This window comes from Salvelinus fontinalis, chromosome 34, assembly GCF_029448725.1.
Source record: "Salvelinus fontinalis isolate EN_2023a chromosome 34, ASM2944872v1, whole genome shotgun sequence".
NCBI classification, from domain to species: domain Eukaryota; kingdom Metazoa; phylum Chordata; class Actinopteri; order Salmoniformes; family Salmonidae; genus Salvelinus; species Salvelinus fontinalis.
This window is the reverse complement of record NC_074698.1, coordinates 36,346,156-36,366,528: the sequence shown is the minus strand read 5'-3', so window position 1 is coordinate 36,366,528 and position 20,373 is coordinate 36,346,156. Positions and strand designations below refer to the sequence as shown.

Here is a 20,373-nt window from a genome sequence, read left to right as displayed (position 1 = left end):
GTGCTGGAAGACCTGGGGTGAGTGGCTTCTTCTGGTCCACTGTGCCTGGTGCTGGAAGAACTGGGGTGAGTAGCTTCTTCTGGTCCACTGTGCCTGTGCAGGAAGACCTGGGGTGAGTGGCTTCTTCTGGTCCACTGTGCCTGGTGCAGGAAGAACCGGGGTGAGTAGCTTCTTCTGGTCCACTGTGCCTGGTGCTGGAAGAACTGGGGTGAGTGTAGGGACTTCTTCTGGTCCACTGTGCCTGGTGCAGGAAGACCTGGGGTGAGTGGCTTCTTCTGGTCCACTGTGCCTGGTGCAGGAAGAACCGGGGTGAGTAGCTTCTTCTGGTCCACTGTGCCTGGTGCTGGAAGAACTGGGGTGAGTGTAGGGACTTCTTCTGGTCCACTGTGCCTGGTGCAGGAAGAACTGGGGTGAGTGTAGGGACTTCTGGTCCACGGTGCCTGGTGCTGGAAGAACGGTGGTGAGTTGCTTCTTCTGGTCCACTGTGCCTGGTGCAGGAAGAACTGGGGTGAGTAGCTTCTTCTGGTCCACGCTGCCTGGTGCAGGAAGAACTGGGGTGAGTAGCTTCTTCTGGTCCACGGTGCCTGGTGCAGGAAGAACTGGGGTGAGTGTAGGGACTTCTTCTGGTCCACTGTGCCTGGTGCTGGAAGAACTGGGGTGAGTGGCTTCTTCTGGTCCACTGTGCCTGGTGCAGGAAGAACTGGGGTGAGTAGCTTCTTCTGGTCCACGGTGCCTGGTGCAGGAAGAACTGGGGTGAGTAGCTTCTTCTGGTCCACGGTGCCTGGTGCAGGAAGAACTGGGGTGAGTGTAGGGACTTCTTCTGGTCCACTGTGCCTGGTGCTGGAAGAACTGGGGTGAGTGGCTTCTTCTGGTCCACTGTGCCTGGTGCTGGAAGAACTGGGGTGAGTGGCTTCTTCTGGTCCACTGTGCCTGGTACAGGAAGACCTGGGGTGAGTGGCTTCTTCTGGTCCACGGTGCCTGGTGCTGGAAGAACTGGGGTGAGTGTAGGGACTTCTTCTGGTCCACGGTGCCTGGTGCAGGAAGAACTGGGGTGAGTGTAGGGACTTCTGGTCCACTGTACCTGGTGCTGGAAGAACTGGGGTGAGTGTAGGGACTTCTTCTGGTCCACTGTGCCTGGTGCTGGAAGAACTGGGGTGAGTGGCTTCTTCTGGTCCACTGTGCCTGGTGCTGGAAGAACTGGGGTGAGTTGCTTCTTCTGGTCCACTGTGCCTGGTGCAGGAAGAACTGGGGTGAGTGTAGGGACTTCTTCTGGTCCACTGTGCCTGGTGCTGGAAGAGCTGTGGGCGGTGGGTGTGTGGGAGTTAAAAATAGGAGTATACTGTATGTAGAGTTGGCTAGAGTTTGAGATACACTTACAGCACAGATGTAAGATCTTAATTTGATCACCCTGTTGCAGAATAACTTTTTTGCAAAGCAGTAAATGTTTAATTTGTAGTGTATTTGTGGTTTAAAAAGGCTTCTGAAATGTGTAATTTCCACTTTGCAAATTTCCGACTTGATTTTCCCTTATGAAAAATATATCAACCCTTACAAACATGGCCATTAATTATAATCCACATAATAATTCACATTTCCTGTTGCTGCAGGATTATGTTCCTGCTGTAGTAAACTGGCTCAAATGACCGTAAACCCTCATTATAATCGGGCGGCGTGATTTAATTTGCGCAGTGCTTTTGCACTGTGAAAATGTTGCCCGTAGTGAGATTTCAAATGATAATCCCTATGGCTGCAGATCAGTGTAGGCTAACCTCTTATTGCAGCTACCACCCACATAGCTGCTGCAAGCACCAGTGTTTTGTCCCATATTCGACAGATACTAGCCTGGTCTCAGATCTGGGACCAGGCTAGACAGACTCTGCCCACTGTTCCATTTTACAAACGCTTCATGGAAGATGTTAGTAAAAATACCAGTCCTGTTAATTTGTCATCTCAACATGAATGAGTCTTAGATGTCTGTAGTCCCTGCACTGCAGCCAAGTGAGACTGGTGGATATGTGGGAGGAAATTGGCTTCTGTTGATAACAAAAAAAAATTAAATACTTCATTCATCTGACTAATTAGTTTCCTCATTCCAGTAGATGGTATGTTTCACCCATAGTACACCATGGTTGTGTTCATTTGGGCACACAACGTTTTCTTATTGGACAAGTGTAGGTAGTCCCTGGCATTTCTTCCATCAGCTGCCTAATGAACACAACACAGTAATACATCATGACGATGAGAGAAAAACACATCTCCCAGGTGCATATTCTACCTCTCCTGATTACATTTGTTTCTTCCTACATGGGAAGATAAGAGGAGCATCCTAAAAGTTCAGTAGAACTCTACTTCCTCATTAGACATTCAGAAATGTCAGGATGCTTTGACAAACACTTCATTCAGAAGTTTTTGGGTTTACTTTTCATCAGAATGAAAATAACATGAAAATGAAAGTCGTTGTCAGTGCTGTTACCAAAGATGTTTCTGTTCGCTATAGAGGGTAACAAAGTGTAGAGGGGTTTAATGTTGCCTCCCCCATCCTCCTGTCCCCCCATCCTCCTGTCCCTCCATCCTCCTGTCCCCCCATCCTCCTGTCCACTCCATCCTCCTGTCCCCTCCATCCTCCTGTCCACTCCATCCTCCTGTCCCCTCCATCCTCCTGTCCCCTCCATCCTCCTGTCCACTCCATCCTCCTGTCCCCCCATCCTCCTGTCCCCTCCATCCTCCTGCCCCCTCCATCCTCCTGTCCCCTCCATCCTCCTGTCCCCTCCATCCTCCTGTCCCCCATCCTCCTGTCCACCCCATCCTCCTGTCCCCCCATCCTCCTGTCCCCCCATCCTCCTGTCCCCCCATCCTCCTGTCCACCCCATCCTCCTGTCCCCCCATCCTCCTGTCCCCCCATCCTCCTGTCCCCCCATCCTCCTGTCCACTCCATCCTCCTGTCCCTCCATCCTCCTGTCCCCCCATCCTCCTGTCCACCCCATCCTCCTGTCCACTCCATCCTCCTGTCCCCCCATCCTCCTGTCCCCCCATCCTCCTGTCCACCCCATCCTCCTGTCCACTCCATCCTCCTGTCCACTCCATCCTCCTGTCCCCTCCATCCTCCTGTCCACCCCATCCTCCTGTCCCCCCATCCTCCTGTCCCCCCATCCTCCTGTCCCCCCATCCTCCTGTCCACTCCATCCTCCTGTCCCTCCATCCTCCTGTCCCCCCATCCTCCTGTCCACCCCATCCTCCTGTCCACTCCATCCTCCTGTCCCCCCATCCTCCTGTCCCCCCATCCTCCTGTCCACCCCATCCTCCTGTCCACTCCATCCTCCTGTCCACTCCATCCTCCTGTCCCCTCCATCCTCCTGTCCACCCCATCCTCCTGTCCCCTGTCCTCCTTCACAGACAGATGAGATGGATGATGATGAAGGAGCTCGTCCACTGGCTGAGTCTCTGCTCCTGGCCATGGCCGACCTGCTCTTCTGTCCTGACTTCACTGTGAACAGCCACCGGAGAGGACCTGTGAGTACTCTCAACGGATCCACTGCTTATTCATTTTGGTTGAACCTTTCTTTTAGCAGGGAGTCCCATTAAGACCAAGGTCTCTTTTGCAAGGGAGCCCTGCAGCTTAACAATTACACAACAATTACCCAATCACAGCAGCATAGGAAATACACCAAGAAAATACAAAAACACAAAACACAATGATAAAAAACAACCACATTCCTCAGTAAAGAGGTCTTGAAGTGGGGCACTGAGAAAAATGTTTGTCTTGTGAGCGAAAACTTGAACCTTGTGAGAATTCTGTGCAACTTCCAGTGCGCGTTTACAGTGAACATTAAGGCTGTACCCTTACAGTTTTAGACGGTAGCCAATAGGCTGTACCCTTACAGTTTTAAACGGTAGCCAATAGGCTGTACCCTTACAGTTTTAAACGGTAGCCAATAGGCTGTACCCTTACAGTTTTAAACGGTAGCCAATAGGCTGTACCCTTACAGTTTTAAACGGTAGCCAATAGGCTGTACCCTTACAGTTTTAAACGGTAGCCAATAGGCTGTACCCTTACAGTTTTAAACGGTAGCCAATAGGCTGTACCCTTACAGTTTTAAACGGTAGCCAATAGGCTGTACCCTTACAGTTTTAAACGGTAGCCAATAGGCTGTACCCTTACAGTTTTAGACAGTAGCCAATAGGCTGTACCCTTACAGTTTTAGACAGTAGCCAATAGGCTGTACCTTTACAGTTTTAAACGGTAGCCAATAGGCTATACCCTTACAGTTTTAGACGGTAGTCAATAGGCTGTACCTTTACAGTTTTAAACGGTAGCCAATAGGCTGTACCCTTACAGTTTTAGACGGTAGCCAATAGGCTGTACCCTTACAGTTTTAAACGGTAGCCAATAGGCTGTACCCTTACAGTTTTAAACGGTAGCCAATAGGCTGTACCCTTACAGTTTTAAACGGTAGCCAATAGGCTGTACCCTTACAGTTTTAAACGGTAGCCAATAGGCTGTACCCTTACAGTTTTAAACGGTAGCCAATAGGCTGTACCCTTACAGTTTTAAACGGTAGCCAATAGGCTGTACCCTTACAGTTTTAAACGGTAGCCAATAGGCTGTACCCTTACAGTTTTAGACAGTAGCCAATAGGCTGTACCCTTACAGTTTTAGACGGTAGTCAATAGGCTGTACCTTTACAGTTTTAAACGGTAGCCAATAGGCTGTACCCTTACAGTTTTAGACGGTAGCCAATAGGCTGTACCCTTACAGTTTTAAACGGTAGCCAATAGGCTGTACCCTTACAGTTTTAAACGGTAGCCAATAGGCTGTACCCTTACAGTTTTAAACGGTAGCCAATAGGCTGTACCCTTACAGTTTTAAACGGTAGCCAATAGGCTGTACCCTTACAGTTTTAAACGGTAGCCAATAGGCTGTACCCTTACAGTTTTAGACAGTAGCCAATAGGCTGTACCCTTACAGTTTTAGACAGTAGCCAATAGGCTGTACCTTTACAGTTTTAAACGGTAGCCAATAGGCTGTACCCTTACAGTTTTAGACGGTAGCCAATAGGCTGTACCCTTACAGTTTTAAACGGTAGCCAATAGGCTGTACCCTTACAGTTTTAAACGGTAGCCAATAGGCTGTACCCTTACAGTTTTAAACGGTAGCCAATAGGCTGTACCCTTACAGTTTTAAACGGTAGCCAATAGGCTGTACCCTTACAGTTTTAAACGGTAGCCAATAGGCTGTACCCTTACAGTTTTAAACGGTAGCCAATAGGCTGTACCCTTACAGTTTTAAACGGTAGCCAATAGGCTGTACCCTTACAGTTTTAGACAGTAGCCAATAGGCTGTACCCTTACAGTTTTAGACGGTAGTCAATAGGCTGTACCTTTACAGTTTTAAACGGTAGCCAATAGGCTGTACCCTTACAGTTTTAAACGGTAGCCAATAGGCTGTACCCTTACAGTTTTAAACGGTAGCCAATAGGCTGTACCCTTACAGTTTTAGACAGTAGCCAATAGGCTGTACCCTTACAGTTTTAGACAGTAGCCAATAGGCTGTACCTTTACAGTTTTAAACGGTAGCCAATAGGCTATACCCTTACAGTTTTAGACGGTAGTCAATAGGCTGTACCTTTACAGTTTTAAACGGTAGCCAATAGGCTGTACCCTTACAGTTTTAGACAGTAGCCAATAGGCTGTACCTTTACAGTTTTAGATGGTAGCCAATAGGCTGTACCCTTACAGTTTTAGACGGTAGCCAATAGGCTGTACCCTTACAGTTTTAAACGGTAGCCAATAGGCTGTACCCTTACAGTTTTAAACGGTAGCCAATAGGCTGTACCCTTACAGTTTTAGACAGTAGCCAATAGGCTGTACCTTTACAGTTTTAGATGTTAGCCAATAGGCTGTACCCTTACAGTTTTAAACGGTAGCCAATAGGCTGTACCCTTACAGTTTTAAACGGTAGCCAATAGGCTGTACCTTACAGTTTTAGATGGTAGCCAATAGGCTATAGTGGCTATTGGAGCACAATGTTGGCCTACCAACAAAACCAATGGAGCAAATCCCATTTTCACATGGAAATAGCTTTTGATTTCTATGATATAGCCTACAGTAGCCTGTAGGTGGTGTTAAATGCAGACCTACATTGCATGAAACTTTTAAAAACGTTTTTACATTATGAAGGGCTTGACATTAATTAATAATTTATTTTGGTCTGTAACACCATGGTCCAAGGTGACTGTAAATTGCAAATAACCACTTTACGAAATAAAATGAATTAAAGAATAAAAAGAAATGTGCACACAAGCGCGGCTCTGATCTGAACTGATCTGAAAAGCGCATTCGCTCGCGGGTGATTGAAAGACCGCTCGCGGGTGATTGAAAGACCGCTCGCGGGTGATTGAAAGACCGCTCGCGGGTGATTGAAAGACCGCTCGCGGGTGATTGAAAGACCGCTCGCGGGTGATTGAAAGACCGTTCGCGGGTGATTGAAAGACCGCTCGCGGGTGATTGAAAGACCGCTCGCGGGTGATTGAAAGACCGCTCGTGGGCTGCCAATAGAATTCTACTCTCCGTTGCGCTCAGGCTCGGCCTACAATAAAATCACAGACTCAATCTTGCAAAGTTAGATTTGTTTCGGTTTGTTGCATTGAAAAGGGGCTGATATAATGTTGATTCGATCACAGAAAAATCGCTGATCTATAGTGTGCAAACTAATGGGGCGAACTCACTGAAGTTCAATCTCTCGCGTCTCCACACTGACTGGCATTTCTTCTGCAAAGCAGTCCTGGAGGAGGTGGGCGGCCGCATATGCGAGTGGTTTAGAGGCAACATTGCCCATGAGTGTACTGTCAAATTGCTTTTTTGGAGAGCTACTTGGTCTACAGGCTTTTGCTTTTGCTTTAACCCTGTTGTAACAGACCTGATTCAGCCAATGAAGGCCCTGGCGAGACAATTGAGGGTAGCTGCACCATATACAGCCATGATGTCTTCAGGTTTACATAATGTCACTTCTATCCATCTCCAACCAGCTGTCTTCAATACTGTCAATGCTGTTCAGGGAAATACTGGATCGTCTGCTTAGTTCTGCTGCTTGACCTAGTCTCTGTAGACAGATGGGTTGCCTCCTACAATGTACCAGTGTTACAGCTTACCGTGAGTTGCCCTAGGTCTGGCATTTCTGAGACTATGCTTGAAAGGTTCCCCCCGTGCATTCCTCTCTGTCTAGAAAGGTGAAAGGGTCATAGAGACTGTTTCCTTCTTCCTGGTCTTAGTCAGACAGCAGCCCTACCTGACCAATCAACTGAGTCTCTTGAGATTTCAGAGATTATCCTAGTACCTGTCTTGTAGCCTGGGTGCCAGTCTGTTTCTACTTTCTTATTAAATTGTCATGCTTGACAATGACATTGGAGTAGTAGGCAAAAGCCCAGACAGACCTGGGATCAGGCTACCTGTGTTACCGCTCTCTCCAGAAACAGTTCTGGCTATGCAGCACACACAGATCTGGGATCAGTCTACCTGTTTTACCGCTCTCTCCAGAAACAGTTCTGGCTATGCAGCACACACAGATCTGGGATCAGTCTACCTGTTTTACTGCTCTCTCCAGAAACAGTTCTGGCTATGCAGCACACACAGATCTGGGATCAGTCTACCTGTCTTACTGCTCTCTACAGAAACAGTTCTGGCTATGCAGCACACACAGATCTGGGATCAGTCTACCTGTTTTACCGCTCTCTCCAGAAACAGTTCTGGCTATGCAGCACACACAGATCTGGGATCAGTCTACCTGTTTTACTGCTCTCTACAGAAACAGTTCTGGCTATGCAGCACACACAGATCTGGGATCAGTCTACCTGTTTTACCACTCTCTCCAGAAACAGTTCTGGCTATGCAGCACACACAGATCTGGGATCAGTCTACCTGTTTTACTGCTCTCTACAGAAACAGTTCTCTGTGTCTCTGAGTAATAGCTGAATTGGAATGCGGCCCATAGCAACCTATGGGGAAACTCGCAAAGAGGAGATATGTGTTGCATTTTAGGTCTGTCGTGTATATCCTGCTTATGTCCGCCTAAATCTTGTTCTGTAGTAACAAGATTATATGTGTGTAATTATCCCTGTGTGTATAAACTGCATCATCTTTATGATATGGACATCACACATGCACTTTACTTAAAACCATTGACATATATAAACCCTGGATTGCGGATGCTAATGTTTTGCCCGTTGAGAGGCTTTGAAGCCACCGGTCGGCCATATTGTTCCTCCCAGCCACCGGTCGGCCATATTGTTCCTCCCAGCCACCGGTCGGCCATATTGTTTCTCCCAGCCACCGGTCGGCCATATTGTTCCTCCCAGCCACCGGTCGGCCATATTGTTCCTCCCAGCCACCGGTCGGCCATATTGTTCCTCCCCAGTAGGATCAGTCCTCCATAGGAATGAATGGAATTCTTCAGTATTTACTTGTATTTAAGTATTTCTTGTGTTAGTGGGGACAGTGACATTAGTACAACAACAAAAAATACGTACAGGAAAATGTTTTTTATATGTTATGTTATTTTAATTTGTATCTTTAGCTCATATAATATCATTTAAAAGTATGCATTATGGTGTCTCTATTAGAATAAATGTGTCAAAAATGAATGTAGACATTAATACATGCATTTCTATAGCTTCCACAATCTGTTTTTACAAATGAGGAGGAGTACCGAGATGGCTGCCCTGGGGCTTCAATACAGCGCCCACTGTCAGTCATCCAGGGTTTATACTAATCATTGCTTAAATCATGCATGTATTACTTGTTATTAGCATGCATGAGCTTCTATAATTTCTAATTATAAGGCTTAAAATATACAGTATAATAATACATCTGCCATTTAGCAGAAACTTTTATCCAAAGTGACTTACAGTCATGTGTGCATGCATGTTATGTTTGGGAGGCCTTGGGAATCAAACCCACAACTCTGGTGGTGCAAGCACCATGCTCTACCAACTGAACCACACAGCACCGTGCTCTACCACCTGAACCACACAGCACCGTGCTCTACCACCTGAGCCACACAGCACCAGGCTCTACCACCTGAAACACACAGCACCGTGCTCTACCAACTGAACCGCACAGCACCATGCTCTACCAACTGAGCCACACAGCACCGTGCTCTACCAACTGAACCACACAGCACCGTGCTCTACCACCTGAACCACACAGCACCGTGCTTTACCAACTGAACCACACAGCACCGTGCTCTACCACCTGAACCACACAGCACCATGCTCTACCAACTGAGCCACACAGCACGTGCTCTACCAACTGAACCACACAGCACCATGCTCTACCAACTGAACCACACAGCACCATGCTCTACCACCTGAACCACACAGCACCATGCTCTACCAACTGAGGCACACAGCACGTGCTCTACCAACTGAACCACACAGCACCATGCTCTACCAACTGAGCCACACAGCACCATGCTCTACCAACTGAGCCACACAGCACCATGCTCTACCACCTGAGCCACACAGCACGTGCTCTACCAACTGAACCACACAGCACCATAGCACCATGCTCTACCACCTGAACCACACAGCACCGTGCTCTACGAACTGAACCACACAGCACCGTGCTCTACCAACTGAGCCACACAGCACCATGCTCTACCAACTGAGCCACACAGCACCATGCTCTACCACCTGAACCACACAGCACCATGCTCTACCACCTGAACCACACAGCACCGTGCTCTACCAACTGAACCACACAGCACCATGCTCTACCACCTGAACCACACAGCGCCGTGCTCTACCAACTGAACCACACAGCACCATGCTCTACCAACTGAACCACACAGCACCATGCTCTACCACCTGAACCACACAGCACCGTGCTCTACCAACTGAACCACACAGCACCGTGCTCTACCAACTGAACCACACAGCACCGTGCTCTACCAACTGAACCACACAGCACCATGCTCTACCACCTGAACCACACAGCACCGTGCTCTACCAACTGAACCACACAGCACCATGCTCTACCAACTGAACCACACAGCACCATGCTCTACCACCTGAACCACACAGCACCATGCTCTACCAACTGAACCACACAGCACCGTGCTCTACCACCTGAACCACACAGCACCATGCTCTACCACCTGAACCACACAGCACCGTGCTCTACCAACTGAACCACACAGCACCGTGCTCTACCACCTGAACCACACAGCACCGTGCTCTACCAACTGAACCACACAGCACCATGCTCTACCAACTGAACCACACAGCACCATGCTCTACCACCTGAACCACACAGCACCGTGTTCTACCAACTGAGCCACACAGCACCATGCTCTACCACCTGAACCACACAGCACCATGCTCTACCACCTGAACCACACAGCACCATGCTCTACCACCTGAACCACACAGCACCATGCTCTACCAACTGAACCACACAGCACCATGCTCTACCAACTGAGCCACACAGCACCGTGCTCTACCACCTGAGCCACACAGCACCGTGCTCTACCACCTGAGCCACACAGCACCATGCTCTACCAACTGAACCACACAGGACCGTGCTCTACCAACTGAACCACACAGCACCATGCTCTACCAACTGAGCCACACAGCACCATTCTCTACCACCTGAACCACACAGCACCATGCTCTACCAACTGAGCCACACAGCACCATTCTCTACCACCTGAACCCCACGGCACCGTGCTCTACCACCTGAACCACACAGCACCATGCTCTACCAACTGAACCACACAGCACCGTGCTCTACCAACTGAACCACACAGCACCGTGCTCTACCAACTGAACCACACAGCACCGTGCTCTACCACCTGAACCACACAGCACCGTGCTCTACCACCTGAACCACACAGCACCATGCTCTACCAACTGAGCCACACAGCACCGTGCTCTACCACCTGAGCCACACAGCACCATGCTCTACCAACTGAACCACACAGCACCATGCTCTACCAACTGAGCCACACAGCACCGTGCTCTACCACCTGAGCCACACAGCACCGTGCTCCACCACCTGAGCCACACAGCACCATGCTCTACCAACTGAACCACACAGCACCATGCTCTACCAACTGAACCACACAGCACCATACTCTACCAACTGAGCCACACAGCACCGTGCTCTACCACCTGAGCCACACAGCACCGTGCTCTACCACCTGAGCCACACAGCACCATGCTCTACCAACTGAACCACACAGCACCATGCTCTACCACCTGAGCCACACAGCACCGTGCTCTACCAACTGAGCCACACAGCACCGTGCTCTATCAACTGAACCACACAGCACCATTCTCTACCACCTGAACCACACAGCACCATGCTCTACCAACTGAGCCACAGAGCACCATGCTCTACCAACTGAGCCACACAGCACCATGCTCTACCAACTGAGCCACACAGCACCATGCTCTACCACCTGAACCACACAGCACCGTGCTCTACCAACTGAACCACACAGCACCATGCTCTACCAACTGAACCACACAGCACCATGCTCTACCAACTGAACCACACAGCACCATGCTCTACCAACTGGGTTACAGAGGACCACCTTAGGTCTTTCTGTGAAATTGTGTACTGACTCGTTGTTTGCTTCATATGATGTGTTCATTGTTTTAGATGACTGAACAATGATGTGATGGTGTAGGGAGCAGTAGTAGCTCTCTCACAGTAGTTATTGGGATTGATGGTCCCATGATGATGTCACCATCCTACAGGACTCTGTGGAGGACATGCAGACCATAGACAGCTGTGAGTATATCTGGGAGGCAGGGGTGGGGTTCGCCCAGTCCCCCCCACTCAACTACATCCACGACCTCAACAGGTGAGTCACAGTGATGAGAGTCCTTAAGTTGACGTCTGTGTTCTGATGATCTTTATGATCCTCTTTCCATCCTCTCGCTCTCTCTCTCACTCTACCCCCACTATCTCTCTCTCTCTCTCTCTCTCTCTCTCTCTCTCTCTCTCTCTCTCTCTCTCACTCTACCCCCACTCTCTCTCTCTCTCTCTCTCTCTCTCTCTCTCTCTCTCTCTCTCTCTCTCTCTCTCTCTCTCTCTCTCTCTCTCTCTCTCTCTCTCTCTCTCTCTCTCTCTCTCTCTCTCACTCTACCCCACAGTGAACCTCTTTCTATGTATGATTTTGACCACTCAGGACGGAGCTGCTGAGGCTGCTGCTAACCTGTTTATCTGAGGCCATGTACCTCCCTCCCTCCTCAGACAACACCATCCTCAACCCCTGGGTCAGCTTCTTCTGCTCCACAGAAAACAGGTGCACACACACACACACACACACACACACACACACACACACACACACACACACACACACACACACACACACACACACACACACACACACACACACACACACACACACACACACACACACACGCAATCCAACACAAACATACACCAAACCACATGATTTCCCCCTAACAATAACTGACACAAGTGATTCTTGCCCTCTGTCCACCTACCTCAGGCATGCCCTGCCTCTCTTCACCTCCCTGGTAAACGTGGTGTGTGCCTACGACCCGGTCGGCTACGGCATCCCCTACAATCACCTGCTCTTCTCCGACTACCGGGAGCAGCTGGTGGAGCAGGCCGTGCAGATCCTCATCGTCACCCTGGAGCACGATGGAGGAGGGCTGGCCCACCGACCCCCCTCACCCTCCAGCATGGAGGACCAGGATGTAAGACCAGGACCCTTCCACACAGGGGGAGGGTGATGCTGTGTGTGTGTGTCTCTCTGTCTGTGTGTGTGTCTTTCACATTTAATTCAACTTACATTGTGTTAACATTCACCTTCAGAGACCAGGGGCCTGTCATGATACATTGTGTTAACATTCACCTTCAGAGACCAGGGGTCTGTCATGATCCATTGTGTTAACATTCACCTTGAGAGACCAGGGGCCTGTCATGATCCATTGTGCGAACATTCACCTTCAGAGACCAGGGGCCTGTCATGATCCAGTGTGCTAACATTCACCTTGAGAGACCAGGGGCCTGTCATGATCCATTGTGTTAACATTCACCTTCAGAGACCAGGGGCCTGTCATGATCCAGTGTGCTAACATTCACCTTCAGAGACCAGGGGTCTGTCATGATCCACTGTGTTAACATTCACCTTCAGAGACCAGGGGACTGACATGATCCAGTGTGCTAACATTCACCTTCAGAGACCAGGGGCCTGTCATGATCCATTGTGCGAACATTCACCTTCAGAGACCAGGGGCCTGTCATGATCCAGTGTGCTAACATTCACCTTCAGAGACCAGGGGCCTGTCATGATCCATTGTGCGAACATTCACCTTCAGAGACCAGGGGCCTGTCATGATCCAGTGTGCTAACATTCACCTGCAGAGACCAGGGGCCTGTCATGATCCATTGTGTTAACATTCACCTTCAGAGACCAGGGGCCTGTCATGATCCATTGTGCGAACATTCACCTTCAGAGACCAGGGGCCTGTCATGATCCAGTGTGCTAACATTCACCTGCAGAGACCAGGGGCCTGTCATGGCCCTCAGTTGTTGCTGTTACATACTTTTTCTCTCTGTCTCTCTGCAGTCTGTGGGCCCTGACAACCTGTTTGTAAACTACCTTTCAAGAATTCACAGGGAAGAGGTACAGTCATTCTTCTTGTTGTCATATTTTTCACACATTTCAAATCAAATCAAATCAAATTGTATTTGTCACATGCGCCGAATACAACAGGTGTAGATCTTACAGTGAAATGCTTACTTACAAGCCCTTAACCAACAATGCAGTTCAAGAAATAGATTTAGGAAAATATTTACTAAATAAACTAAAGTAAAAAATGTAACACAATGGATGTAACAGAATAAAATGGCGATAGTCCGGGTGGCCATTTGATGAATTGTTCAGCAGTTTTATGGCTTGGAGGTAGAAGCTGTTAAGGAGCCTATTGGTCCTAGACATCCTCATTTTAATGGTGCATTACATGTAGACTGAATGCTACACTGTTTTAGTTGTGAGGAATGTTCAGTCTCATTTAACCAGGCTACAGTGCAGCCGTGTCAAGACCCTAGTCTAAAGGTCTGACCCTAGTCTAAAGGTCTGACCCTAGTCTAAAGGTCTGACCCTAGTCTAAAGGTCTGACCCTAGTCTAAAGGTCTGACCCTAGTCTAAAGGTCAGACCCTAGTCTAAAGGTCTGACCCTAGTCTAAAGGTCTGACCCTAGTCTAAAGGTCTGACCCTAGTCTAAAGGTCTGACCCTAGTCTAAAGGTCAGACCCTAGTCTAAAGGTCTGACCCTAGTCTAAAGGTCTGACCCTAGTCTAAAGGTCTGACCCTAGTCTAAAGGTCAGACCCTAGTCTAAAGGTCAGACCCTAGTCTAAAGGTCTGACCCTAGTCTAAAGGTCAGACCCTATTCTAAAGGTCTGACCCTAGTCTAAAGGTCTGACCCTAGTCTAAAGGTCTGACCCTAGTCTAAAGGTCAGACCCTAGTCTAAAGGTCAGACCCTAGTCTAAAGGTCTGACCCTAGTCTAAAGGTCAGACCCTAGTCTAAAGGTCTGACCCTAGTCTAAAGGTCTGACCCTAGTCTAAAGGTCAGACCCTAGTCTAAAGGTCTGACCCTAGTCTAAAAGTCTGACCCTAGTCTAAAGGTCTGACCCTAGTCTAAAGGTCTGACCCTAGTCTAAAGGTCTGACCCTAGTCTAAAGGTCAGACCCTAGTCTAAAGGTCAGACCCTAGTCTAAAGGTCTGACCCTAGTCTAAAGGTCAGACCCTAGTCTAAAGGTCTGACCCTAGTCTAAAGGTCTGACCCTAGTCTAAAGGTCAGACCCTAGTCTAAAGGTCTGACCCTAGTCTAAAAGTCTGACCCTAGTCTAAAGGTCATGTGACCCCCTCAATAAGACTATTACTTTGTAGTTCTCACTTCTTTGTAGTTATCTCTTCTTTGTAGTTATCTCTTCTTTCTAGTTCTCTTTTCTTTGTAGTTATCTGTTCTTTGTAGTTATCTCTTTGTAGTTATATTTTCTTTGTAGTTCTCTCTTCTTTGTAGTTCTCTTTTCTTTCTAGTTCTCTTTTCTTTGTAGTTCTCTGTTCTTTGTAGTTCTCTGTTCTTTGTAATTCTCTCTTCTATCATGTTGACACACTTTCTCCTCTAATGGTACATCACAAGTGCATCTTTGCTATGTGAAAAGACGTTGGTCTAAAGGTCTCAAATGAAAATGTGAACCTCAGAGCCTGCTTGTGTCACTCCCTCTCCAGGACTATGACTTTGTGTTGAAGGGACTGGCTCGCCTGTTGGTAAACCCTCTGATGCAGACCTACCTGCCTAACTCCACCAAGAAGATCCAGTTCCACCAGGAGCTGCTGGTGCTCTTCTGGAAGCTCTGTGACTTCAATAAGGTCAAATATCATATATTATTATATATATTATTATCATATTATATATGATTATACGATCATAAGGTAGGAGACTTGCCTGATCCCAGATCTGTGTTATTCCTTACCATACTGTACGGGTGCTAAGCTATACAGCACAAACAGATCTAGGACCAGTCTGGTAGGAAACCATGCAGGTTGTTATTGTGTTGACTGTATTCAGTTAAGTCACATTATATTTGAAAAAAATAACATTTTAGCTAGATACCACTTCATCATCATCATCAGTGAATACACAACAGGTAGAAGACAGGTACGGTTGAAGTCGGAAGTTTACATACACTTAGGTTGGAGTCATTAAAACTTGTTTTTCAACCACTCCACACATTTCTTGTTAACAAACTATAGTTTTGGCAAGTCAGTTAGGACATCTACTTTGTGCATGACACAAGTCATTTTTCCAACATTTTTTTGCAGACAGATTATTTCACTTATAATTCACTGTATCATAATTCCAGTGGGTCAGAAGTTTACATACACTAAGATGACTGTGCCTTTAAACAGCTTGGAAAATTCCAGAAAATGATGTCACAGCTTTAGAAGCTTCTGATAGGCTAATTGACATCATTTGAGTTAATTGGAGGTGTACCTGTGGATGTATTTCAAGGCCTACCTTCAAACTCAGTGTATCTTTGCTTGGCATCATGGGAAAATCAAAAGAAATCAGCCAAGACCTCAAGAAAAAAAATTGTAAACCTCCACAAGTCTGGTTCATCCTTGGGAACAAGTTCCAAATGCCTGAAGGTACCACATTCATCTCTACAAACAATAGTACACAAGTATAAACACCATGGGACCATGCAGCCGTCATACCGCTCTTGAAGGAGACGCCTTCTGTCTCCTAGAGATGAACGTACTTTGGTGTGAAAAGTGAAAATCAATCCCAGAACAACAGCAAAGAACCCTGTGAAGATGCTGGAGGAAATAGGTACAACAGTATCTATATGCACAGTAAAACGAGTCCTATATCGACGTAACCTGAAAGGCCGCTCAGCAAGGAAGAAGCCACTGCTCCAAAACCGCCATTAAAAAAAGCCAGACTACGGTTTGCAACTGCACATGGGGACAAAGATCGTATTTTTTGGAGAAATGTCCTCTGGTCTGATGAAACAGAAATAGAAATGTTTGGCCATAATGACCATCGTTATGTTTCGAGGAAAAAGGGGGAGGCTTGCAAGCCGAAGAACACCATCCCAACCGTGAAGCACGGGTGTGGCAGCATCATGCTGTGGTGGTGCTTTGCTGCAGGAGGGACTGGTGCACTTCACAAAATAGATGGCATCATGAAGATGGAAAATGATGTGGATATATTGAAGCAACATCTCAAGACATCAGTCAGGAAGTTCAAGCTTGGTCGCAAATGGGTCTTCCAAATGGACAATGACCCCAAGCATACTTCCAAAGTTGTGGCAAAAGGGCTTAAAGACAACAAAGTCAAGGTATTGAAGTGGCCATCACAAAGCCCTGACCTCAATCCCATAGAAGATTTGTGGGCAGAACTGAAAAAGTGTGTGCAAGCAAGGAGGCCTACAAACCTGACTCAGTTACATCAGCTCTGTCAGGAGGAATGGACCAAAATCCACCCAACTTGTGGGAAGCTTGTGGAAGGCTACCCGAAACGTTTGACCCAAGTTAAACAATTTAAAGGCCATGCTACCAAATACTAATTGAGTGTATGTAAACTTCTGACCCACTGGGAATGTGATGAAAGAAATCAAAGCTGAAATAAATCATTCTCTCTACCATTATTCTGACATTTCACATTCTTAAAATCAAGTGGTGATCCTAACTGACCTTGTGAAAAACTGAGTTTAAATGTATTTGGCTAAGGTGTATGTAAACTTCCGACTTCAACTGTACATACGTACATAATATACCATATTGACATCATCAGTGAATACACAACAGGTAGAAGACAGGTACATACATAATATACCATTTTGACATCATCAGTGAATATACACAACAGGTAGAAGACAGGTACATACATAATATACCATATTGACATCATCAGTAAATACACAACAGGTAGAAGACAGGTACATACATAATATACCATTTTGACATCATCAGTGAATATACACAACAGGTAGAAGACAGGCACATACATAATATACCATATTGACAGTAATGTTACATTTAGTAGCCGAAATCTTAATTGAAAATCAATAAAAGAGTCAAAATAGACTAGAGGAATAGCCTGCCCTCAACAGAGATAGAATAGAGGAATAGCCTACCCTCAACAGAGATAGAATAGAGGAATAGCCTGCCCTCAACAGAGATAGAATAGAGGAATAGCCTACCCTCAACAGAGATATAATAGAGGAATAGCCTACCCTCAACAGAGATAGAATAGAGGAATAGCCTGCCCTCAACAGAGATAGAATAGAGGAATAGCCTGCCCTCAACATAGATAGAATAGAGGAATAGCCGACACTCAACAGAGATAGAATAGAGGAATAGCCTGCCCTCAGCAGAGATAGAATAGAGGAATAGCCGACCCTCAACAGAAATAGAATAGAGGAATAGCCTACCGTCAACAGAGATAGAATAGAGGAATAGTCGACCCTCAACAGAGATAGAATAGAGGAATAGCCTGCCCTCAACAGAGATAGAATAGAGGAATAGCCTGCCCTCAACAGAGATAGAATAGAGGAATAGCCTGCCCTCAACAGAGATAGAATAGAGGAATAGCCGTCCCTCAACAGAGATAGAATAGAGGAATAGCCGACCCTCAACAGAGATAGAATAGAGGAATAGCCGACCCTCAACAGAGATAGAATAGAGAAATAGCCTGCCCTCAACAGAGATAGAATAGAGAAATAGCCTGCCCTCAACAGAGATAGAATAGAGGAATAGCCTGCCCTCAACAGAGATAGAATAGAGAAATAGCCTGCCCTCAACAGAGATAGAATAGAGGAATAGCTTGCCCTCAACAGAGATAGAATAGAGGAATAGCCGACCCTCAACAGCGATAGAATAGAGGAATAGCCTGCCCTCAACAGAGATAGAGTAGAGGAATAGCCTGCTCTCAACAGAGATAGAATAGAGGAATAGCCGTCCCTCAACAGAGATAGAATAGAGGAATAGCCGACCCTCAACAGAGATAGAATAGAGGAATAGCCGACCCTCAACAGAGATAGAATAGAGAAATAGCCTGCCCTCAACAGAGATAGAATAGAGAAATAGCCTGCCCTCAACAGAGATAGAATAGAGGAATAGCCTGCCCTCAACAGAGATAGAATAGAGAAATAGCCTGCCCTCAACAGAGATAGAATAGAGGAATAGCCTGCCCTCAACAGAGATAGAATAGAGGAATAGCTCTCAACAGAGATAGAATAGAGGAATACCCTCAACAGCGATAGAATAGAGGAATATCCTGCCCTCAACAGAGATAGAGTAGAGGAATAGCCTGCTCTCAACAGAGATAGAATAGAGGAATAGCCGTCCCTCAACAGAGATAGAATAGAGGAATAGCCTGCCCTCAACAGAGATAGAATAGAGGAATAGCCTGCCCTCAACAGAGATAGAATAGAGGAATAGCCTGCCCTCAACAGAGATAGAATAGAGGAATAGCCTGCTCTCAACAGAGATAGAATAGAGGAATAGCCTGCTCTCAACAGAGATAGAATAGAGGAATAGCCTGCCCTCAACAGAGATAGAATAGAGGAATAGCCGTCCCTCAACAGAGATAGAATAGAGGAATAGCCGACCCTCAACAGAGATAGAATAGAGGAATAGCCGACCCTCAACAGAGATAGAATAGAGAAATAGCCTGCCCTCAACAGAGATAGAATAGAGGAATAGCCTGCCCTCAACAGAGATAGAATAGAGAAATAGCCTGCCCTCAACAGAGATAGAATAAAGGAATAGCCTGCCCTCAACAGAGATAGAATAGAGGAATAGCCGGCCCTCAACAGCGATAGAATAGAGGAATAGCCTGCCCTCAACAGAGATAGAGTAGAGGAATAGCCTGCTCTCAACAGAGATAGAATAGAGGAATAGCCGTCCCTCAACAGAGATAGAATAGAGGAATAGCCTGCCCTCAACAGAGATAGAATAGAGGAATAGCCTGCCCTCAACAGAGATAGAATAGAGGAATAGCCTGCCCTCAACAGAGATAGAGTAGAGGAATAGCCTGCTCTCAACAGAGATAGAATAGAGGAATAGCCGTCCCTCAACAGAGATAGAATAGAGGAATAGCCTGCCCTCAACAGAGATAGAATAGAGGAATAGCCTGCCCTCAACAGAGATAGAATAGAGGAATAGCCTGCCCTCAACAGAGATAGAATAGAGGAATAGCCTGCTCTCAACAGAGATAGAATAGAGGAATAGCCTGCTCTCAACAGAGATAGAATAGAGGAATAGCCTGCTCTCAACAGAGATAGAATAGAGGAATAGCCGTCCCTCAACAGAGATAGAATAGAGGAATAGCCTGCCCTCAACAGAGATAGAATAGAGGAATAGCCTGCCCTCAACAGAGATAGAATAGAGGAATAGCCTGCCCTCAACAGAGATAGAGTAGAGGAATAGCCTGCTCTCAACAGAGATAGAATAGAGGAATAGCCGTCCCTCAACAGAGATAGAATAGAGGAATAGCCTGCCCTCAACAGAGATAGAATAGAGGAATAGCCTGCCCTCAACAGAGATAGAATAGAGGAATAGCCTGCCCTCAACAGAGATAGAATAGAGGAATAGCCTGCTCTCAACAGAGATAGAATAGAGGAATAGCCTACCCTCAACAGAGATAGAATAGAGGAATAGCCTGCCCTCAACAGAGATAGAATAGAGGAATAGCCTGCCCTCAACATAGATAGAATAGAGGAATAGCCGACACTCAACAGAGATAGAATAGAGGAATAGCCTGCCCTCAGCAGAGATAGAATAGAGGAATAGCCGACCCTCAACAGAGATAGAATAGAGG

At 46.9% G+C, this 20,373-nt stretch overlaps 1 protein-coding gene across 1 annotated transcript in view; it reads left to right on the top strand.

Annotated features, from left to right (window-relative positions):
- LOC129833983 (protein HID1-like) overlaps positions 1 to 20,373 on the top strand; it is a 55,625-nt gene that overhangs the window by 15,134 nt on the left and 20,118 nt on the right. The window contains exons 4-9 of the mRNA XM_055898801.1: positions 3,394 to 3,510; positions 11,757 to 11,863; positions 12,191 to 12,307; positions 12,521 to 12,731; positions 13,607 to 13,663; positions 15,273 to 15,413. Of these exons, the coding sequence (XP_055754776.1) occupies positions 3,394 to 3,510; positions 11,757 to 11,863; positions 12,191 to 12,307; positions 12,521 to 12,731; positions 13,607 to 13,663; positions 15,273 to 15,413 (750 nt within the window). The remainder of the gene's footprint in view (positions 1 to 3,393; positions 3,511 to 11,756; positions 11,864 to 12,190; positions 12,308 to 12,520; positions 12,732 to 13,606; positions 13,664 to 15,272; positions 15,414 to 20,373) is intronic.